This window comes from Porites lutea, chromosome 4, assembly GCF_958299795.1.
Source record: "Porites lutea chromosome 4, jaPorLute2.1, whole genome shotgun sequence".
NCBI classification, from domain to species: domain Eukaryota; kingdom Metazoa; phylum Cnidaria; class Anthozoa; order Scleractinia; family Poritidae; genus Porites; species Porites lutea.
In genome coordinates this window covers 39149823-39174822 of record NC_133204.1, presented here as the reverse complement: position 1 = coordinate 39174822, position 25000 = coordinate 39149823, and the positions used below count along the sequence as shown (strand labels likewise).

The 25000-nt window shown below is 38.1% G+C and overlaps 2 protein-coding genes across 2 annotated transcripts in view; one reads left to right on the top strand and one right to left on the bottom strand.

The window, feature by feature from the left end:
• Positions 1 to 15859, bottom strand: part of LOC140934650 (protogenin-like) — a 35624-nt gene extending 19765 nt beyond the window's left edge. The window contains exons 1-7 of the mRNA XM_073384239.1: positions 15686 to 15859; positions 14521 to 14829; positions 11716 to 11997; positions 6945 to 7235; positions 5264 to 5536; positions 1798 to 2091; positions 464 to 513 (exon numbers count right to left, since the gene is read on the bottom strand). Coding sequence (XP_073240340.1) covers positions 464 to 513; positions 1798 to 2091; positions 5264 to 5536; positions 6945 to 7235; positions 11716 to 11997; positions 14521 to 14829; positions 15686 to 15734 — 1548 coding nt within the window. The 5' untranslated portion in view covers positions 15735 to 15859. The remainder of the gene's footprint in view (positions 1 to 463; positions 514 to 1797; positions 2092 to 5263; positions 5537 to 6944; positions 7236 to 11715; positions 11998 to 14520; positions 14830 to 15685) is intronic.
• Positions 1 to 25000, top strand: part of LOC140933545 (annexin A5-like) — a 330251-nt gene that overhangs the window by 196936 nt on the left and 108315 nt on the right. The window lies entirely within an intron of this gene.

Here is a 25000-nt window from a genome sequence, read left to right as displayed (position 1 = left end):
CTTTGTGAAAGTAACTTAAGATGGAGAAAGAAAATTTTGTTGTTGCTTGTTTACGCCCTCCATAAAACATGAAATTAGCCATTTTCACGTTGTAGTCATGCAGTGATGACAAAGAAATGTACAAAAAAATCGTGATGCAAGTGCAAATTTGTTGTTTTGCTAATCAAACCTATTGCTTTTTTTTGACGTTCTTGTTACCGTCACCGTTGTATGGTCTTAAGGTCCCTATTACTGGGCCAGAGAGCTGTTGTTGCTTACACTAGAGAAGGAGGTTTTGATAGTTTGGCTAATAACAAGTTACAACAATCAAAATTGACTGGTTTGTTGGCTAGAACAAGTGCTTGTATTCTTTAAAGATTGATTTAACATTTGATTTCCAGCACCAAAAATGTTATTAGGACTTTCAAGAAACAGGCCCCTGGTCCTGTCACATTAATTATGCAACAAAAAGCATTTGACTCACATCAGGAGTGCCACTTGTCACCATCACATCAGAGGGAGGCTTGCTGGGTGCTAAAAGAAGAAACATTTTCAGAGAAACACATTAACGTAAGCTTTCAAGATCCAAAACACAACTGAACACCAAGGGTGAGTCGCTCTAGTCACTTTTAGCACAAATTTAAAGAAACTTGATTTTTATCTCACTTCAGGGTCCTCATAATTTACTGGAATGCCCTCCAGAAAGGATACCCTCAAAACTCCCTGGAGGCAGCCCCTAAACTCTTCCAACTGGAGGGAGAATTCCCCTACCCCCCCCCCCCCCATGTCCACCCCAACACTAGCCCCCCATGCAACTCCCTGTCACTATACTCAGGCTACTTTTCCCATTGGTCCCGCTACTCTAACTCTTTTTGACAACCCTGGAAATTGTACCTGCCAAGTGGTCCCTATTGTACCTCTGATGAAGAGAGTAACTCCATTCAAAATCACAGTGAATAACAAGGACACAAGGTGAAGTTTGGAGTCTGCAGACAAAAGCCTCAAACAAGGCCATTCAATTGAAAATGTTTCAAAAGTACGTTTGCATGGTTCTGGTTCAGAAAAGAAAATTTCAATTTGACTTGAACTTTGGTTTGGGAAGCTCTGGGGGAAGAATGATAGGTTTTTCCTAAATGCCTTATTTCACAGATCAGAGCAAAGGTCACTGTGCCAGATATAAATTAACAGCACCAAAACATGTCACCTAGCCCAAATTAGCAATTTTATACAGAGCAAGCCCCAGGAATTCACGGTAAGGATCATTTCTGGTACCATGTTATTACTGTGGTCTTAAAATAACCGAACTGAACAATAGTTTGCCAGTGACATTTTCAGCCTTAGGGATCCATTTGCAGAAATTCACCATTTTTCCACTCAGATTCTTAACTAGTAGAGCAATTCTTTAGATACGACTCAGCTTATAATACATGAACACGGAACTAAAAATGTTGTTTAGCATCTGCCAGTTTTCTATTATCTACTACCTTGTATCGTTCTCAAAGTGCATTGCAGGTTACTGGTTTATGGCTTCCAGTGCCACGAAAAAAATCTATGACTTCGAAACATTGAAAACATTAAAGGAGGTGCATTCTCATGAATTTTCACCGAACCACAAAATTGTTACAGATAGTTTCCCATGATCTCTGGGCACCAACCAAAAAATTGCTTTCCTTTGGATTTGAAATCCTAGAGCCTGCAGAATGTTGTTTTAGAACAAGGAGAAACCATTCCATAAACCAGTAACTTGTAAAATGTAATTGTGACTTGTGAAATGTGACTTATACCAGCCACAACTTCTTATTGTTGGAATTAACTTACCGCCTTGTTTGGTTTGTTGTGTGATTACTTTGGAGTCAAGCCCAATCCCCTTTGTAAGCGCTTTCACATAGAAACTGTAATTTGTAAATGGTTGCAGGTTGGTAACAATGTTGCTGTATACATCTCCTTCGACAGTGTTTTGCTTTTCCTCGTTGCGTGCACCTCCCGGCTTGTTGTAATGCACTGTGTATCCAATGATTTGGTAGTGCCCATCGGGAGGGCTCCAGGTCACCACAATTGATGAAGAGGTACGTGCCAGAGCAACAACATTAGTTGGGGGCCCAGGCTGGTTATCTGAAATGAAACAGCTAGTGTTAAAACTCTATTTACTACAAAACAAAGGTGGCTAGAATTTTTTGGTAAATTGAAGGGAGTCTGAGTTTTGCAGTATTTGCCATTACAATATGAGCAAAAACAAAAGAATCTTGGCAACAGTGGAACTAATAATAAATTCCACCAAAAACTGTGGGAATTTGCTATCTGGGTCTTAAGGATTAAAGAAATCTAGGTGTTCATGTAATTGAGATATCCAGCTTACAAAGGTGTCTATTGAGAGAGATTTGACTGTAATTCCAATCTAGCATCAACACTACAGCAGTTACTGTAACAACAATGATAAAAAATATGTCAACCAAAATTCGCAATTTTGGTGAAGGATTTATTTTTGCCATTTCAACAGGCACATATTATGAATAAATGGCATTATTATTCATAAACAATATTTCCCTGATTCTGATTGGCTAAAAGCACACGCATAATTCACCATAACCAGTTACTGATGACCAAATTTGGAAAAATTTTGTGTTTAACAAGGAAACTACGTAAAAAATGCAGCCTTCTACAGGTTAATGCACCGTTAAACCGAGAAGACCTGAGGACGAGATTGAGTTGTTTTCATTGTAAAAACTAAAATGGCGGACACTTCACCCGTTTCAAGAGTAAGAACTACAGCTGGAACTAGGCGAAATAATGGCTAAAAACAGAGAAAAAAACTGTAGGAAGACAACTCAGAGGGCGACATCTGCTATTTGGAGAATATATGCGGAGCTGGACAAACCTAAACGTAAACTATAGAAGATAAACTTAACATCGATGCAGGTAAGCTTGTTTTAGCTATGTTTTTAAACTAGGAATTATTTTGAATGAATAATAAAATAATTTATTATTGAATTCCGCTTTCATATCATATGAAGAATTATGGAGATCTTGGAAGGTGTTTTAACACCCTCCTCGATCTCCATAATTCTTCATAAGACACTCAGCCTCATTCATTAATTGTTAATTAAATTGTACAATTCTTAATTTCACTTTATTTTTCAAAAAGTCTGAACCCTTATTTCCATAAGGGACTCGTACGAATCTAGCGATTAACACGATTAAGATGCTGGCTAGATTCTTTACTTCATGTGTGAAATCTCTGCAAATTCACATTATTTCACAACAGAAGGTAACAAAACACAACTTAACATTAGTTAATTGTTTGTTGACACATGTCCTGTATACGTTTTTGTTACTACATGTTAATCATTACCTAGCCTTCCTCTCAGGAAGAGACGAATTATAAAATGGCCTGGGTTTTTCCTTCGTCTTTGAATCGCCCTCTGCTCTTGAAAGCACATGACTGTACTGGCAGAATATCACGTGATCGATTTCGGGCAAATTTATTGGTTTAGAGGCAAACTCCCCTTGACATGTTGTCAAGAGCAAAATGCAGTTTTTTTGTCAGTCGGGGGCGTTAACGTTGTTGTTTTGTTGCCTCTGTGAGAGGTTGACACTTATTTTGGTCCAAATGTTTAGTAATATGTGTTATATAGAGGATAATGCATCCCGGAACTGTCAGACTAAGACAGTGGCTCGATCCGTTTTATCAAGATCGGCATTGTGATCGCTGGTTGCGAGAAGAAGACATGCTAAAAAGGTGGGTAATTTTCACTTTATATATTTAGTGCAAGTCATGAGATTTTTATATAGCAGTTGAAGAAACACTCAGCATGTACCGAGGTGCAAGGAAGAAGCAGTTTTGTAAAATGTATGGACCATTTTTGTGCTTTAAATTGTACAACTTGACTGTTCAATCTGTATAAACATGTCCACACACATCACTGTAAACACCTTAGAAATTTTATGCTTTATAGCTTTTATCGCAAAACAGGAAGACACATTAGAAAATTTAAAAGCAGAGAAATAAGCTTTGATCTTAGTAATATAGCACAGTTTGTACCAAGTTGCAGGAAAGTGGCAGTAAATTGCCATTTCGGTGCATTAATTTTCATTCATCAAAATAAACAAATCTGACTGTTCATCGCAGAAGTTTGTGCTTGGTCCAAGTCCTGTGCTTCCCGGCTGTCTCGGTATAAAAACAGTTAACTTAGTATATCAAGGGAAAGGAATATTCTTTGACTTTTTTTGTCATATATGAATTAACTTGTATTGGGCTCGCACGGAAGCGGCAGGTTTGTAAAGCACGTACAGTTATTTAATGCTAAAATTCAACATGATTTTGATCGATCAAACAACATCTCATTGTTAAGTTAAATTACAGATTAAATGTAAGCTTATAGCTTTAATTGAAAAAATGGGCGATTGCTTACTATCGAATTTCGATCTTGCAAAACTCCATTTTGATTGATCCAACATTATTGGAAATTTCACAATTATCGATGCTAGAAATTTTTCTCTTTGCTGTGTTCAGCTACTGTACATTCAAACTTGCAATTAAAAGGATCGACAAAACGATTATAATATTATGTATCTTAAACTGGTTTTGGGATTATCCTGTATGAGAGTGACAATAAAATAAATAAAGATCTTACTCAGGGAGATCTGGATTTTTTACTCCTTTGTAGTAATTTAGCATGTACAATAATCACTTCAGCAACCAGAACAAATTTAAAATCCTGACATAATTATTCAATTATTCCAACCATTATGTTCTCTTCCTCTTTATATGGGGTGTTATTTCAAAGTTTTTTCCCTCAAAATATTAGGATTGTGACTGAAGCTCACGCTAATTTAAAGAAAACAAAAACTAGCTGCAAACACTACTTTGAAGCATTATGCAGTCATGGTCAAGTACATCCCTTTGGAACATTCGAGTCTTTCCAGTCAGATTTGCTAGCCGGAAGTATGTTCCATTTATTCATCATCAATTCATAATCAAAGTTCATCTGGGCCGTAGCGCATTATTACACAGTGCACATTTTCCCCCAGCACTCTATCATTTTATGAACTAAAAGAAGGCAGGGTTCATGCACTCATGCGCCTTGTTTTCATTTGTTTTCCCTGTGATTTGAATTTTCTATATTGCTATTACATTTTGAGAGTATAATTTCGCGAGGATATCTATTTGCAGGTCTTTAATTTTGCAATTTTTTTGCAATTGGTGAAAACAAGGAATTTAAGACCCACCAAATAAAGTACCAATGAGGTAATTTACTGATCAAGTTTGAGCCGAAACCCTCCTTACTTTGAACCACAGCGGTGACTGCAGCCTGAATACTACCAACTTCATTCTGCACAAAGCACTGGTACATTGCTGTTTTGTTATTGCCAGATAAGGTCAAGTCTGCTCCTCCTTCGTAATAGGTTACTGATGTTCTGTTATTTGTGATCAGCGGCTTGCCATTTTTTAGCCAAGAAATGGTTGGTCGAGGCAATCCAGTGGCAGCACAGTGGAATATGATAGGCTTATTAGTTGTCCACTGCATTTTGGCGGGTATCTTTGTAAACTTCGGAGGAACTAGAAACAATAATAATATATAATAATTGTTATATTATGAATGTTATGATTAGACAAGTTTTTGTTACAATTAGCTATGGTGAGTCCTGGGACTCATCTTGTGAAAAATAGCAAGTCTCAGTGCAGAACCAATAAGTCCCAGTTCAACAAACAACGCAGGGTTGTCACTAAGATTTCAAGTTGCCGGGTAAATACAACAAGTAGGCGGGGAATCAAACGGCTAGGGATTTCTTTTGGTTCTATTTTCTTTCTATTTTCCAATAAAAGTAGCCGGGGGCCACTCTCTTAGTAGCCAGGGAAAATCCCCGGCCCCTGGCTCTTAATGACAACCCTGCAATGAGTCCTAAATTGAAATTGCTGGGGCCTTTATGTAACCAGACAGTTAATCTGAGGACAGACTCTAATATCACAGTTTAATGAAATTAAAATATAGCCTGTTATTCTATATAAAAAGACTAACATAAATAGGCATCAACTACAGCCACAATAACAGCCACAGAAATCACATGACGAGGATATTCTAGAAAAACATCTTCAGACTGATCGATCAACTTTGGTGTCCTACAAATTAATTTTGCATCTTCGCAGATTTTTATGCATCAAGGATGCAGGATGCTGAAGTAAAAACATCAACATTACAGGAAAATATAGCCATGACTATTAGCACAAATACTTGCGACTGGTATATAAAAAAAGATGTTGTACATAGTGGATAATAAGGCAAGAAACCAAAAATGGTTTAGATGTGCAAGAACCCTTTCACCAATAAAAAATTTATTAAAAACTTATTCACCTTTTTGACCATTGCTGTCCAGGTATTCTTGTGTGTACTTCTGAATTTGATTGAGAATTTGCAGCCATTTTTTAATTTCTGTGAGAGATTTTTTATTGTACAACAGAAAGTGTCTTTGTTTTGTTTTGCTTTACTTTTTCAAATTTCTTGGTGCTCTTTTACTATACCAATATATTTTTTTTGAGGTTTACTTTGATTTTTAGACACTTAATGCAGGTTGCAAAAATGATGTGGAGTAACCTGATTTTCAAAGTTTAAGGAAGCACGAGCTTAAGGCACCAGCGCATGAGCAAGTTATGACTGTAGGAACATAATGCAATTGAAATTCTGAAGTTGCACCCCTGCAATTGCAAGCACTTCATCTAACTCAAATCAATAGCTCACTTCATCACCAACCCTTTAAGCCTGTAGTGTCTACATACAAATTCCCCAAACTGATCTCCATACATTTCCTTAAAAAATTAGTTCAAAGAATTTGATAAAAGATCAAAGCATTTTCCCTTAGGTGATAATTTACTAATACTCCTAACCTTTTCTCTTGATTATGCATGGATATTTCTAGGAGAAAATTGATGTTGGTCATTCTTGGGACTTAAAAGGGTTATAATCAAGTACCTCTAACAAGAAGCCATGCAGTTCTGGAAATAGTTCGCCCATTAGAAGTAGCTTGACACTCATACTGTCCTTCATCACTTTCATCAACGTTGGAAAAGTTAAGATTGCCAATTCCATAGGTTGCCCTAGGTGCATTAAACTTTCCATTGTTTTTACCCAGTTTTGTCCATCTTATAGTTGGAACAGGATAACCAGTAGCCGCACATTCCAATACAGCATTTCTTCCTTTTAAAACAGTTGTGTTGCGAGGGACACCAATGAACTTAAGACTCACAGTGGCTACATCTGAATCTAAAAGAAAGCAGAACAATATAAAAATGTTTTTAGTAGGAAACATAAGTGGCAATTTTTTGGTATAGAGTAAGCTGTAAACATGTAAAAACTAACAAAAAGATGTTCTAATGTTTCAAGGACCTCATGATGTCACTATCAAGGAATGGAAATAAATAAAATAAAAAAATGCAAGTTCAATTTATTTCAGCTCCTTGATAATAACATATTTCACGTGGTCACTGAAATGTCGACACATTATTTTGGTAGTTTATACATGTTTATGTTTCTCCACATCATTATTAATAAGAGTAAACTGTATGGTGAGTAGTAAAGGCAAGGGTGCACTTTGGGCCAATGAGGCCAAATTAGCCCAAGCGTATCCCACCTTCAGTGCCACTCAGGGGTAACTGCTTACTCCCCACTGGAAAGGATGCAAGTCAATAATTGCAACATTTTTTCTTGCTATATGTCACATATACCAAGGCTGTGCTCTGAGGAAAATTGAAGGAAGCCCAGTGCTTCGAACTTGTGAAATCCAGGGTGCCCAGCATTATTATTTCTCGGAAAAAATTACGATTTTCTTGTCACCCAGGGGCAAAAGTTAGGCGCCAGGAGCCAATGAGCCCTGCTAGAGCACGGCCTTGTCAAAATATTTGCAGCAGTAGGCAGGATAACCAGAGGTAGCAGGCAAAACTTTTGCGGTTTTTATTTAATATCATTAATAACATCTAAGCGTTGAGTAGAAGCCGAATATTCCACTGGAAGTAGCAAAATGGCTGGCTGCTGGCTCATTTTCACTGGGCTGCAATTATACAGTGCCTGGGTTTTTTAACACAAAGTTTGTTGTCAATGAAGACAAGATGGCATGACCCACACTAAACCCCAGTCAAGAGTGACCAATATCAACTGTAAAAGTAGGTTGTTTGGTGCCTCATGATAACACTGCAAAAATTAATCCTATGAGAGCCTTATAGTTTTGTGTATTTGCTTTATTTACATTGGTGAGTATGTAAAGAATATCTATGCCTTTTCACCTCATCCAAATTTGACTCAGTTTGTTATTTACATGCTACTTCCATAATAACAAATTTACATTTCTGAGAGTGTTGCTAATTAATGACACATAACACTTTCTAGAACAAGAATGTCTTAGATAGATATTGAGGGTCTTCACTGCTTCACAGAGATGAAAAATGTGTTGATTTTGTTGTGAAAAAACACTGTTAGTTAATGCAGTTTTAGGCTAGCAGGGTGCAAGGAAAGGAGGGCAACCTGTAGCTTGCATGCACTAGCCCACGAGTCATTTTAACTTGCCCCCAATAAATTTTTGATGAACAGGATTGATTACAGTTCTTCTGTAATTTGAATTCCCCTAGAAACTTCACTTGCCTATGAGGCAAGTTAATATTAGAATTCACTAGACTGATAGCAAAATCCATTGGCCTAGGGATATGGGACAGGACTTTATTTGAACGCTGGCTAGATACTTGCTCTTCTCACAGCACTGTGTTACCTGTAATCATGTGATTCATCATATTGCCCTTTGGACTACCTGATTTCCTTATTTTTGTCTCATTCCAGACGTCTGGGATTCATTCCATGGGGGTTTGACACGCAATTCCACTTAAGCCCATAACCATCAATATATTTTCAAAAACCACTCATAAAATACAGTCTGATGGTGGTTGCAACTTTCAATAGGAAAGAAAATAGTTTCCTCCAACAAAGCTTTACACACGTAATAGTAGTTTGCTTTGATGTCAGTGCCAAGACACTGCTTAAACTTGCATGCTAAATAATGGAGAGCATCACAATAAATTTATTCCCAGAATCCACTGATCATTTTTCAAGGTACAGATTTTTATGCATGGGTGATACAGAAGGACAATGAATGGAGCAATGTTTCTTGCACAAAGAAAGACAAGGCTGATATACAACTGACATTGCAAATCAGATACCTGTTCTAATCCGACTGCTCACTTAAAAAATAGGTACAATGTATCTTTCATATAAAAAAATGACCTTTGAGAGACTAACCAAAGCAGGGCAAATAATCTCAGACAAAACACTCACAGCACAGGAAGATGTGGTTCACGAAACATGCCCTTGATATGCTTATGAAGGGCCTACTTCAAGCTTTGATAGAAAAATGTAAAAATCAATGGTGACCAACATCAATTTTCTCCTAACCACATCCAAAGATTATCAAGAGATTTGGTTATGAGAATTAATAAATTGATCACCCAAGAGAAAATGCTTCGATCTTTCATCAAATTCTCTCAACTTATTCTTTAAGAATGTATAGAGATCAGTTTGGAGAATTTGTATGTGGATATTGGGGCTTAAAGGGTTAATAGAAAATATGACAACTATGTGAGGGGTCTATGAACATTTTACAGACTGATTCTTTTGGGATCACTGTTATACTTCTACATTAACTACCTTCATTCACAGATTAACTGCACAGTTTTATAACTTTACGAGAGAACTGTTAAACATTTGGCAAAATAACTATTATAAGCAACTCCTAACTGCTTGAAAACATATTTTGAGGCTCAAAGAAAGATAATATTGGATTGCTGTAACAAGGGTGATCATTATATTGACTCTTCTATTACCAAATATTATTACTACTACCAGCACTCACATAAACAATCAATAAAGCTTCATAAAGAAGTAGGCAGTTTTGTATGTAATCACTGTTATCTCCAGTAACTTAGGTCAAACTTTGCACATAATGTTAATAAATAAACTGTAAGAACTATTACTGATTTGTGCATCTTTCAGATGAGCCAATATTATAAGCCATAAATTAATATTCTAGACAATAATTGGTTGGTTTACCCCAGTCCCTTTGTTCTTGTATTTTAGTGAAACATTTTATTGATACTGATCTAGAACAGTATCAAAGAGCAATCAATTAATTAAATATCACGCAAGGTTATTCCATTTTAACTTTTTTTCATAGCATAATGATTGCAGATGTGTAACTGAGGAGTTTTTCTCTGATCAAACAGCCAATTCACTAGTGCTACAAGGTTTAATAGTTATTAAGGATGAAAAAAAGGTCCTTATGATAGGTCTTTAGCTGGCAATGATACTTATTAGACTGAACATCCTGAAGCCGACGGTGCACTCATTTTACTCCCGTTTTTTCATCAGTGCTCTGTTTTACAGAAATTTAAGCTACTTACAGCTAAACATACAGAAAGATATCGAAAAAGGATTTGAGGTCACACCTGGGAATCAACCTCAGAACGTTATGCACTATATGACTGTGCTAGTCCTTCTTCCTTACGATGCCACAGATGAAATCTACATATATTTTACTTTTTTTTTTCATTTTTTTATTTCAATCACACTGTTATAGTTCACAAAAATTACATAATCACACGCCGTGCAAAGAAAGTAGTGTCCAATAGCTCAGAGCTGGTGGATTTTGCTATTGGGCTAGTGAATTCTGTTTTTAACTTGCCCAAAGGGCAAGTGATGTTTTTTGACGAATTCGAATAATAGAAGAACTGTGAAATCAATTCGGCTCATCAAAAAGCTTTTGGGGCTAGTTGAAATGATATCTGCACTAGTAAATGCTAGCTTCAGTTCCCCCTAATGGCAAGCTGTAAAAATGACTTTCTTTGCACCCTGTTACATAATAAGGAATCAAAAAAGAATTTTCTAGCTGGTATTTAATTTCTATTTGGTTGGCAAAGTCTGAGAGAGTACATGTAAGTGCTTTGTTATGAAGTTGACAAGAATAAATGTAAAATCTCATAAACAACAGAGTGTAGTTTAATTTTACTGTATGGCAGCTATTGTTGGGTGAATTTTCGGAAAGTCCAAATAAACATTCTTTCAATGAAGGGAGTAAGTTGGAGTTATTCTTGGAGTTGAATCACCTAAATACACTTTCCCTGAACAACTGATATATTTTACTTTTCATAGCTTTACAGGGCAAAGTGCTACTCCAGCCTGGGCCCTTTTTACCCATTCAGGGGTTCTCACTTTTTTTCTGACCAAAAATTCAAGGACTTTTCAAGAATGTTCCATATCCTTCTTTAAAATTTTAAAGACTTTTTTGAGAGAGTTTATGCAGAAACAATGAAAAACTAGAGCTTGATTTCTGAAAAAAATGCAGGCCATCGCCACGCATGGTGCCCTTGTGGCTCAATGTACATGTTAGCAATACCAGGGTGATTTTCTGTCTGCTGATTGGTAAAAATACTATGGATGAGATTATGGACTATGGAAATGAATAATTTTTGCAGTGCAATTAATTTTGTTTCTCTCTTTCTCGTGCTTTTTTTTTCAAGACACTTCACCTGAAATGGGCTGTCAATGCCCATTGTCAATGGTACATGTATATTTGTAAAAAAAATATATATCAACATCAATTTTCCATGGTGTATACTCTCATTGACAACAGAAATGATATTCACCCCGCCGCAATTAGAGACAATTTCTCTGTTTCTTTTCAAAATTGTGAATGATTAACACAAACCTGTTTTCACTGAGAGGCTGGCAGCCTGGCTGTATCTTGTTTTAGCAATATTGCTTGCAATACACCTGTAGTTTCCTTCATCAGATTTCAAAACATTCTTAATTTGAAGTACTCCTTGGTCCAAGATAACCAGTCTACTAGATGAGTTGAGTGGACTTCCATCTTTCTCCCATGCTATTGTGGCAGGTGGAACATCATGACGTGCTTTACAAGAAAACCTTGCTACTGATCCAACTCTTACTGTTGTATTTTTGGGCTCCTGGAGAAATTTCCTGGAGATACCTGTAGTTAGAACGTAATGATACTAAGAGTGACTCTGAGAAGTTAAATTTCTACAAAACTTAAACAATTACACCCTAGGTGACGCCTGATCCAAAGTCAAGTTCTCCCTTTGATTTACATGTACAAAAAAAGGGCAAACTGAAAGGGCGATCTAGCAGTTTCACTCCCAGAAGTGACTAAAGTAAATATTTGACAAAAAATCTACAATTTATTGAGTAAAATGCAGAAAAACTAACAATACCACGTGAAAGTATTGCTAGAGAGGTTTTATTTGAATGGTCATACCAAAGGATTTCATTCCCAGCCTCAAAAGTTAGAACTACATGTACCTTACATAGGGGAATAGCCAGGATTTTTCTAGAGGTACACTTAATTTTTTAAGTCTCTGCCTGTCCCCTTCCCCCTGGGGTGCCAGATCATGTGCCTCGATTAAAGGTTAAGTTACATTGTTACATCATATAAATTAAGTTTCATCCTTCTACAGTTCCATTTTAAAGTGATTGTTTGAGTCACATGTTATGCTTATATATCATAGCTATCATTCAGATTAAACATGCCTTGAAGAAGGCAAAATAAACGTTCCTGCCTAAACATGCGGGCTAAATAAAAAAAACACAGATATTACAGTACTTTTTTCCAAAAAAGTAATGAAAATTAGATAACCATTAAACATAAATAAACAACATTCAATAAAAGAGAAAAAACATCAAAGTAATTACATTACAATAATTCTTATTTATTTTACCATATGACAACCCCTGTTGTTTAGAGGTTTAAATAATAAAAAAAATCAGCACATTCAAATCTACCAACAGGATAAATATAACAAAAAAACAAGAAGACATAACATACCATAAAAGTCACAAACAAAAAATGTTCCTAGTAAACTACACGCAACATTGTTTACTTTTCTAAGTGCCAACAGTAACGCCTATCAAAAGGTGAATTCACAACGTTGTTCTAAAAATGCTGCACTCTCAGGCACTCATTCCATTGCATGGAACAATCACTACTTGTTTTGTTCTACATTGTGAGGTACTGTGTGTTTTCTTTATTTGATCACAGAGACATCTTACAACAAAATGATCACTTTAAATCAAACCCGCAACATTTGCCCATGTATGCGGATAATATTTATGAGCACGTGATTATTGTGTTATAGTGGATTCCCATAGGCCATAGAACAAAAGACCAATCACTGCAATCTTGGCCTTTGGCGTTTCAATATCCGCCATGTTTAGAACGAGACGAAAAATACCCAGTTTCTTTCTTGTGTTTGATAATCTGGTATATTTTATTTAGTACTGTTATTCTTCCGTTACATGTTAATATTAGCGCGGGTTTCCGAGGTCAGGTTACGCGAAAAAAAAAGTCGCTACGGTCATTCAATTCTGTACTTGCACAAACTCTTTTAGAGAACAGGTCAAAGGTGTTTTAAAACATAACGAGTTAAGGAGTTTATGAGTTGTTGGTACACACAGCGTGGTGTGAATTGGTTAGAAGACTAAACGTTGTATTTAAAGGTTATTTGCAGTTGAGAGTCAAAACGACTCTTGGCATGTACGTATTTAGAAGGTTTCCAACCTTGTCCTACTGCTATCTATCGGCGGACGTGACAACAAAATTGTATCAATTCCAGCAGTACAGGCAGTATTGCAGTTGTAAAAATCATTTTGAATCAATCACCAACACGATAGAAAGATTTTCGCTAAAGCATTACTTATTACGAAAGACAAGAAATAAGCTTAAATATACACTTAAAACATTCAATTGCTACGTTCGTTTAGAAGGCGTGTACGCTTACTTAGGCTTAACCTCTTGTCCTTCCTCCTAACGTTAACGAACGCGATATTTACACTTGAAAAGCCACGACAGATAAAACCGTAGTTTGGGCGAATAAGCTGTCCATAATACGATAAAACGATAGTGAATTCAAAGTGTTGGAAAAACACGATTATTGACCAGGTTATCTACAATGTTTTAACAATTTTTTAAGGCTGAGCAAAGCTTCACGAAGACGTTTCGCTGAAAGGTTAAAATTTCGGGTCACTAAAAGATTGTAAACATGTTTTTAAACAAATTGCTCTCTGCTCGTCAGAAAGAGATAATTGAAACGTCGTTACAAAAGTGAAAATGAAAATGAGAGAACAAGCAAGCAAAGAACGATCGCGTGATCCGCAACAGGAAAAAAAAGAACCGAAGTAAATACCCGAAATTGGCCAGCTGATGTGCAATCACGATTGAAAAATTGTACTTCGCCTTTCAATTGACCGCTGTTAAACGTGTCAAAAGCCAACATACGATTCCCGTTTTTGAGTATCGTACGTTTCGAGATTTTCATAAACAGTCGGAAGAAGTTATGTTCAGAAAGGAATTTTAAGCGTTGCGGAGATGACATACAAACTTCGCGTTCAACGATGTAATCTGCCCGAAACTGGAGCTGTTCAAATCACGCCATTAAGAATGCTAGAAACAGAAAATAACCACAATGAGTCAGAAACATGCACTGTAATCATGACTTACCGGCCACTTCCAAACGCACTTTGCGGCTAACTATTGTGAATTTGGAACTTGAAGCAAAGCACTGGTATTCTCCAACATCGAGTTTGTACTTTCGCGTGTGTACCGGATTTATGAGCAATGCTCCTCTGGATTCTATCTTCACTCTCTCATTAACTGTGATCACCTTTCCATTTTTTAACCACGTAAAATTTGTAGCAGGAGGGGAACCCTGTACTTCGCATTGCAACCTGACGGCTTCATTCTTGCGAGCTACTGTGTTTGCAGGTTCTTTGACAAAACCAAGGGGTATGAAGGCATTGTAAGCATAGCCTGCATGAAAATGAAATAGCTTCAGCAGTTAGTTCAAATGAAAACGCTAGCGAAAGAAATAATGCTAACAATTAAATCCCTTACTGTGAGACGAAGCAAGCAACACAATGGTGGAATGATGCAGCAAATGTTATCGAGGAAAACATAAGCTGGGGTTGTTTTGATGCCTTCCTACTAAGACTACTAGGTGTCACGTAGCATGGAACATAAAGCCCCCTATGGAAAACAGTTCAGTAACTTGGAAAGAATTCCTTTAGTTATCACAAAAATGGTACACGAATGAATTACGAAAAGGTGACCTTTCCTTTTGATTTTTTTTAAAGGTCCACAGACAGTAATTTGCAGGTTTATGGAGCAATCGGCTGTTGTATATAAATCTTTGCGGTTGAAGAGTTTGCAGAGTTCGCTCGCCATTAGCTTTGAATTTTCTGCACTAAGGAACGTAAACAGTGAAACTATAGACATAACAAAGGAAAACAGAACAAAATTTTCAAAAGAGCATTAGCATAAAGCACCATTCGACCCAGTCAGTTTACTATAACGACGTAAACGTTCAAGTGCGTCTCACAAATGGAGTTCGTGGCAGCGCTATGTTGTATGAGCAGCTGCCGCGCTTCACTTGCTTCGCTCTCAAAACAATTGCTACCGTTCACGAACTCTTCTCACGCTTCAGCGAAATTGTTTCTCCATTGAGTTTCCTCAACGTTTGCTTATTTCAGTTGCAACCGCCAATTTTCCCCACCCGGGGACGACCAAGGTTGGAATAGTGAAGGAACCTCACGGACTTGCGAGTAGAAACATTCAAGGAGCGTAATGCAAGTGCTAACGCGGCGAAGTGCGTTTCGACATTACTTACCCGCAACGCCATAGGTCATCCACAATGCTAAAAGCAAAGAGAAGAACATTTGGCCTTCGAATTCTGTTCTAAAATTACAACTTCATTTGGCTACAAAGCCTTTCAGGTTGGAAACAAGACTCTATGTTGATTTCTTTTGCTGACAGATGAAATGTGACATCTCTTCCTCGCTATTACCACAACCAATAAATGAAGCTAATAAAGGGACACCGGAGATTTGGCCAATCGCGTGCGTCGTGCATAAATCAGATGGCATGTACTATGCAGGGTGGCTGTCAATCAAAAATTACATGGAAATGCTCTTTTGTGAGTGGCCAGTTTTGGTGTTTCCGCTGTTTCCAACGTGCTCATTGGTTGGCGGTGGATTTCTTTCATTAATGATTGCTTCCAATCGTACAACAATCAAAACAAAAAACAACGATTGTTGTTTTTTCTGTGTACGGATTTGTATATTTGGACTAAATATGCCAGTAAAACTTCAAACCTCTTTTTCCATGAGGCATTTTTGTACGTACTTTAGATCGCCTCCCTTCATGTTTGCAAAAATATGCAACTTAAGCGCTACATGAGTTGATTTGCACTTTGAAGGGGTTCTTTGATAGCCTGAGAGGTCTAAGAAAAATGTTTTCTTTTTCGAACGAACCTAATTTCCGTTTCAAAGCCTATAGCACTATAGAGCTTTTATTTTCCATATTCATCTGTTTAGTTGAAAGTTAAAATATATGCTGATAAATTATTCATTGAACATGTTCCTATAAATATTATATTCTTTATGATCAGAGCTTAATTTTTGGCTCGATCAGCCAGGTTTTACTTTTTCTTTATTTTCCATCAATAGGTTATGCCGTGCTAGTATGATTCAGTCAAGAGAAAGAAGATTATGTATGAGAACGACTGAGAGATTTTTGTTCGATTTGTCGATTATTTAATTTCTCCCTGGGAAAGAACGCAAATGGCTTCAATGAGCTACGAAATCAAGGGTAGTTCAAGTTTCAGGGCCCCTGAGTGCACTTCCTTAAAAAAAAAGAAGAGAAAATAAAAGAAAAATGGAACGAAACCTGGCGAAATGAATGTAAATAACTAACCCTTTAAATTAAGGTGTATAGGGCCGACAGATATTTTTGACAAAAAGAACTAAAACGTCCCGGCGGAAATCTTCGCAAAGTAAATGATCGTAAATGTACGAAGTCGAAGTTGTTTTCAATTTTCTTAATCATCTCGTTATTACTTTTTGAATTTGTCACCTTTAACAAACAAATGAACAGAAAAGGAAAATACACTTAGCATGCACTCGCAAATTCGTCTAATTAGAACTTGTTAATCGATTAAAAACGTAGTGCATTAAACGGAGAGAAAACTGTATAAATCAGTAACTGACCGCCCGTGGAAAGACAGGTTGCTTGCGATCATGCATGCCCTCTATGATGTGTATACTCCTCTCGCGGGAAGGAGAGGTGTTGTCCCCCCCCCCCCTTCCCAACCCCCACCCGCCACCTTCTCAGATCAAATAGGAAGAGGGAAAAGCCTGGTCGTAAGTCAAGCTGCTCTTAGAGACTTAAGTCTGCGAGCAGTCTCTTCTTTTTCTTCTCAATTTTAAAAGTTACCCCGAGCGTAACCCTTGCACGCGAGCGGCGAGCGGCGATAAACGAGGGCGTAAAGAAGGTAACATTGTTTTCAATTCCGCTGGCCGCGGTGAGAACTGCACAGGTTTTAAGAGAAAAGGCGGACAGCAGCCTAAGCTGCTCTCTGAGGGCCTCTTCATATGAGCCCGGTTGACCGGGCTGGCTCGGTTACCGGGATGAATTTTGCCTTGGGTTCATATGGGAAATTTCAGCCCGGTTTCCGAGATGAGAAAAGGTCAAAGATCCTGAGAACGAGTTCTGGCGCCAAATTTGGGAAACAAAGAAAACATAGCGAAACACAAGAATTTTAACTTTCGGGCCTATCTTACCATCGGTAACTCTTAAAGCTGTATCACTGCAGTTAAATGGGATGCTTATGATGTGGAAAATACAGCAGGCAATGCAAGACGATGCCATCAGGGCCAACCCCTGTCCGGCCGGTCTCCATATATTTCTCATTTTAGCCTGTTGTTTTAAAGGTTTTCTTGGAGAATAAATTATTTTACCCACAGGGTGAGGTGAAGTAAGTTGCGCGGAATAGAAATGAGCCAAATGCTTCAAATAAACCGAGTTGTAAAAAAATCTGCCTCAAGCGAAAATGTTTGTTTGAAGATCTGTCGATAATATTGCCGGAGTTCGACTCAGAACATGTACGGGAGTGATTCGTGAGTGTTACGAAAAGGAACAGGGTTAGTCTGCTACACAGCCGTTTTTAGTGTCGAGAGGGTAGGCACGCTAGAAAATGGCCCCGCTCGCGTGTGGGACTGATTCAGGATCACGAACATTTGAGGGGTATTAAATTTGAGAAACGACTTGTTTCTTTCATGCATCTATTCTTGGAAAGCAGTTTTCATTCTTATTTTTCACCTCATCGTATCTGTTCAGGTATATTTTTCATTTGAAAACACATCAATAGCCACCATGCATATCAGGCTGTGTTTATGAACAAGCCTGGAGCAACGCCCAGCATAGACTTAACTGTAGTTAGATACTTCTATACTCTAAGTATTTATTCGGGAAAGTAAACAAATCGATGAAGATACCCGCATCTAATATCATGAATTTTAACCAGATTATCGCATCATCTGCCAAATGTGCTTCCGATCCCTTTAGAAATTGTAGATCGTGCCCCGGGGGAGGGAAAGTTCTCCTGTGCTCGTACGAAGAATTTAAAAAGCGTGTTTCCATTGGCCCATGATCTGAATTCTTTGGGTCCACGTGCGATAACACAACATCCCTCAACGTCATTTTATCAGCGCAAGCTTTTAAAAAGATGGTGATGAATGAGGCGGAAATCACAAAGTTATGCTGGTCACGTCCCTTGCTGTTTCACCGGAAACACCTCATCTGCTGAGTGCTGCAGAAAAACAAATCGCTTAAAGGCAAAAATATGCTAGATTGCCAGTGTTTGTTTTGCTTGTGCATGCGTTTTTCCTTATTTCTGATACAAAACAAAATACCGATAGTAATAAGACGGTGCAAGAAGTAGACCAAGTAGAAAAAGCCAAGGCTTCCTCTTTCTAATAAAAGCATAAGTACACAATAGTTTCTAAAAAGTTTAAAATGTAATTCTAGCAGTTATCCCACTTCATGTTTGGACTCGAACAATGTTTATTAGGTGTGATAATCCATAATAAAAATACAATGGCCAGACTTCTACCACTTGTGATTTCTTCATTCTTAAGTTACCCAAAAAATCCGGTAAGCTATTAGCAGTTGTGTCTTATTTTGCGTCTTCTTGAACGTAATATTAGGTAACGGGGTTTTTTTTATGAAAAAAAGTGAAAATATGGTGACTTATAAAAGTCGTAGTACATCCGATTGATTATCTCAAAGGGAATTTTGAATTGTTACAACGTGGCCGCGGAAACAACAATGCCAAGCATTTTTAATCAAGCAATCTTTCCCTCAGTTATTCTATTTAAGTGCCGTGATCTGCTTCAAAACGAAATATCAGTCAAAGAAGCCAAGATTACCAAGATAGATCATGATCACAAAGAGGAGAGACTTCATTTGCATGTCAGTACTTTCAAAACAAAGTTTCTATACATCAGTTATTAAAGCGGATTAAGTAAAAGGCAGTCCCTGTAGTCCATTGACTGACGGGATACTCCTGCTTTAAGTCCACCTACTTTTCAAGTTCACCTTTCGAATTTGCCTCGCGAGCTACTATTCAAGCTATTTTTCATTGTAGGCTTGTTGGTGAACTATTTTATATTCAACTTGTCGAATTAAAAATTCATCTAAGGCCATCGAGCGATAAGTGCTAACAAGGCTGTGCGAAGAATATCGTTTCCTTAACTTGAATCGAATGACTGACTGAACTATTGAGTTAGTGGCATCCGTCGCAACGGTCACCAAAGCCTCCAATTCTAACGTTTTCTTTTCAACATTTTTTTCTTTAAGCATCCAACGTTCATCTCTTTTTCGTTTTGTTAAACTTTCACACTTACCCCCTCCACTCCCCGTAATAAAACGTTTAGGAGATCATGTGTTTTAGAAAGCGAAGAAGACTTATAATCCATTTATAAGACCAAATATCGTGGACGTGCCTGATCGTTAATGGATTTTTCTACTAAAAGTAAACAATGAAATGTTGGACGTGAGTGAAATATATGAAAGAAGGGCAAATTAGGTCTTCCTTTAAAATATTAACATTTTTTTCCGGCTTTCTAAAAATGACATCCACGCCCACTGCCACAAATATGGGCTTTCACACCTGTGTTTTGAAAGGAAACTACTTGTAAGGGGCTGAAAGTTGTCTTCTTGTGGTTACACAAGAGTGGTTTGCATTTTCCCGAGGCTTCCTTACTCACGTTCTCGTGTTAGAGTCAGTATTCAATGATAAATAGTTTCTATATGCCTTCACTCTTACAACGAGTGATTGCACTCAATTATATTCATATGCACTACAACGCAAATGCAATAAGGGAAAGTGAGGTCGGAAACTAGAAAGTCAGTTCAATCAGTTAAACCTGCAATGGTGCCCGGACAGTCCACGCCTTAACTCTCGCTTCAACAAAAATCAGGGGTTTTTTTATATAAGGGTTTAAACAATGCTGTAAATTCGAGGGGCTGTGTGTGTTCAGATCAGCCACTAAACTGGCGCGTCAATTCAAGTTTTTCGGTGAGGAGAAAAACACAGGAAATATACTGTTGATCAATTCAGCAATCGCGTCTTACTGTTGGGTGAAGTCTGAAATCGAGAGGGCTCAAGCAAGGGTGTTAAATAAACCCCAGAGAGTAGCTGCAATAAGCTAAGTCTTGTTAAGGGCAGGTTTGCCTTAACAGTTTTTTCACAAGTGGATATTAATCAAACTTTGCATAATTTGAGTCATGAAGCTCTCAGTGTAATCCGTCGGGAATTGATGGACTGTCAGACAACGTGCGTAAATAGCGTCGCAAAGCCTTTTTTATTAATTTCAAGTCTAATGAACGTTTGCGATATTAAGCAGTCTCTGGAACCCGGCGTCTACCCCTAGTCGCAATGATGAAACCATACTGATAGTCCACTGTACATGATATGTAACCTGAATAGTCTGAAGAATATCGTTTAGCGACCATTGGCAATACATGTACCTTTAGCTGGCACTTAGTAGATTCTCGGTCGCAAAGTGAAGCCGTAGATTTTTCTTAAAATTAAACTGATTGATTCTGGCACTATCGACACTCAAGTGGTGGGCATTGGACAGTGAGGCTAACTCATAGTAACTACGCATCCCCAACAACAACAACTTTACTGACTTTATCTTCGACATGAAGATTTCAGTACCAAAACAATGACACTGAAAAAAGTGAAATAAACGTTAAGTAAGTAAGAAAGGAACAATTGAATATTATCATAAAAGAAAAATTACTTGGCTATGTACGGCTTCTACGCTACTCTTATGGTTAGAAAGTTTAATAAGAGTTTGGATGCATAACAATTTAGAATATCATCAATATAAGAGGCACTAAGATTTATGATGTACAGTAGGGGGATACTTAAGTGTGGTTTTGAAAGCTGGTGGCCGACTTCCAGCATTCACTGTGTCAATGCGGAAAGCGGTTAGCTTCAGCTCTTCGCTGCTTCAATGCGGATCATGACGAAGATCCGGACACGTATTTGCCTTGAAGTTAAACTGAGTGCTTAAAAGCGCTGTTGCGATTATTCACAGAGCGTAGAAAAGAACTTAAAAAAGAAAGCTGAAAATAGACAAAACTATGATAGGCTTCGTAAGTAACTTGCAATATAATCAAACCTATACTCGACATCATTAATCAATCTGTATTAGGCATGAGTCACTCTCCTTCAAGAGGTCACTAACTTAAGTCCCGGAAATTAGTCAAAACGGGCTAATACAGGTTCGTATTAATTACCGTTGTTTTAGACAAAGATGAAAACGAAAGGAGGAGAGAGCGCCGCGCACGCAGGAAACGACAATAATAGTCTTCCTTTTACAATGCAAGTGTTCGAGAATTCGAAAGTGGTTTAATCTCTTGAAACGAAGATTGGTTAGTGTGAGATGCTGAGTTTCTACGGTCAAGCTTTTAACTTGACCTAAGAGAAAGAGGGAGTGTATTTGGAAAAGTTGACGGTTTTGAAAGAAAATTAAAACTATAGCTCGAGCTTTCGTTTCATTGCATGGATTGAAAATTGTCAACGCTAGGGGAAATGCCCGAAAATGAATTGCACCCGTGGTAGACTGGTAGCAATCTCTTAAGCTCTCCGAAACGGGTAGACCGAGAATTCAGTAGCCTACGTAACGGAAACGACAGCTACGCAGGTTACAAATTCAGAGATACACAAATTATGTGTGATACAACCAGTTCCTTTTACCTTTAATTCTTCACTCCCTTGAAAGTATATTTCTTCACATTTTCATATTTTAGAATTCTGTACTCTGTTCTGACACTTAAAGAATTTATCGACATCAATATAATTCGCGTAAAAATTTCGATGACGTTCTACACACTCGATCAGATCCACGTCTCCGAATGACTACACAGTTCCTAGACTCTCGCGCAAAGTTCAGTTTTCAGACCACGTGACGAGTTTTCCCGCCACAATTACGCAATAATTTCTTTACACGCGTAGCTTGCGAGCAAGCTCTCCTTCCTTTTCCCGCCCCGCCGCCAGAGCGCCCCGGAGAGCTTGCTCGCAGGCTAAGGTACGCGCGACAGTTGATTTTGGCGCCAGACGTTAATACCTCGGGCCACGTGGCTTTGTTTGTCAAGCCAAAAAGAAAAACTCACGTGGTCATATTCCTGAGCGTTTGGTAGGCCAAAGATAGGCCAAGACGAATAATGGTGCTCTCTGTCAACGAAAAAGGAAAAATTTTCGTTCGTGGAAAGTCATGATCAATCGGTGAAAGTTCTTTCGGTTATAGCATTCTAGCACTATAAAAACTCTGACCACACTCTGATGCGCGAACAACGATGCCAGCGTGATAAAATAAATATAACCACGTGAGTTCACCTTTTTGGTTTGACCGAAGTCGTTAACGTCTGGCGCCCAAATCAACTGCCTCACGTATCTTTGAATTCGCGGTCTACCTGTTTTAGTGTATTTCGATTGGTGGGGTCCGTGCAGCCCAACCTCGTCCCCAGCTGGGCGCTTTAATCCACGGACAGGCGCCCTGGGGACGAGGTTGCGTGCGGCCCCCAACCTCGTCGCCAGGGCGCTTTTCCCTAGCTTTAGAGGTGGCCCCATCTCCAAAGCCAGGGAAAAGCGCCCGGGGACGAGGTTGCGTGCGGCCTCCAGTGAGTACGCGATAGCATATGGTGTGTGGTTGTTATTGTCACGCACTGCATGGCATGGTACGGTATGGTGGTCTGTAGGGAACTTTAGAGGGGAGAAAATCCTCACGAAATTTAAGCGCGCGAAATTTAATACCCATAAAAAAAAATACAAATCACAATTAACATGTAAACTAGCAACAACATATACATTAAAATTCTAACATGACTCTGAGGCTTTACGGCCAAAATTGCAAATTTTTCACGACTCCATTGTCTCACAATTCCCAAAAGAGCTTATACACAAAGAAAACCAAACCAAATATTGAAAAATGACCCTAAAGCCTCGGAGTCATGTTAGAATTTTAATATATCGAACGTAAGGTATTAATAACCGGATGAGAAAAACGCGCGGGCCTGGGGAGGGAAAATGCTTCTTTTTCCCGCCGCCTCCACGTTTCTCAGATAACTCGCGCCCTATTTTCCCACGACCTTGTTTGCGCAACGTCCCTACTACAGTAATAACAAATTGCTTGGCTTTCCTATCCCAGTAGGACATCCATTCGTCATTCACGGCTTATGTACAACCCGTCAATGGATTTAAAATTTATGTTTACTCTTAAAATTACACCTGTTGTCTTTATTGCATGAGGACATTCAATAAAACTTTATTTTTAGGATATCACCAGGTGGTTAAAATAGATTGAAAGGCCATCCGTTTATTTCACCAAGGTCAAGTCCAAGACTCAAGCAGTTCTTATTTATATTTTATCTATTGAGAATTGAAGGCAGGCTGCAGTTTGAAGGCATAATCGTACATATGATAATAGCCTAATCTATAAATTCTGCCAAGGAAGTGCTTAAAATGTTCCAATGATGAGTCAGAATTGTCCCGTTTTGTAAACACCATGAGCTTTTAAGGATCGATTCCCGTGCCTCAAGTCGTAATAAGCTTTACGGTCAGTTGTTTTAAAACTTTTGCTGTTGTTAGATGGTAACAGACGCGCAGCGCGAAACCCAACAGCGTGTAGGTGTGTGGAAGCTCGTCCCGTTTCTAGAAGTTTTTGTCATCCGAGGTTATAAAAAAATACAAAAGCAACATTGGCAAAAAAGAAAAAATGCAATTTAAGAACTTTTAACAGATTGTTGTATTAAAATAAAACAAGTTTTAAAATTCCTTTTTTCCCAGCTGATATTATGTCAAATTAACATTTTTTTTCGTGGAATTGGCCTGACAGAAGAAAGATTCACGCGGACTAAAATACATTATATCCGGAGTGTAGGAAGTAAAAGCCGAATAAGTTTAAACTTATTCTAAGTTGTATTAACCTCCCTAATTACAACCCGCGGAAAGGTGGCAAAGGGATCAGTAATTCACGTGAACAGTAGTGAGAAGACTTGTGTGACTTCTTTAAGCCAAGTGAAAATGAACTGACCAATAGCTTTTACAAAAAAATAGTCTAGCTTTTGGTATAGGAACCAGTCTTTCATGTTTGAGGGAGTGTCGAGCTAGAGATTAACTGGAGTCTCGAAGGATGAATTGAGACTAGGGGTGCTTACCATTTGACAGAAAAATCCGGTTGGGGTGTCGAAAGCATAATGGTAAGCGATTTACCATTTTACCGTAGAAATGCCACATCCGTTAGGGTTTGAATTCAAAAAAAGGGCAAATTTGTGTAGCGTGAGTCTGGAACCGAGAAGGAACAAGAAATTGGTTAATGGTAAGCAACATTCCTTTTGGTTCGTACCAACCGGAATGAAGGGACTACCTCAAAACGTACTCCTCAATTTTCGGTTGGAATTTCCGAAAAGTGACCTTACCATTTAGCTTCCATCCGGAATTTCCGACATTTTCTGTCAAATGGTAAGCACCCTAGACAATCGTGCTTCACGGAAAACTTTAACCGATCTCTATCTTGAAGGCGGTTGTGATGAGCCTCTAAGTCTGGTTTTGTGTTCTGTTGTTATTTCATTA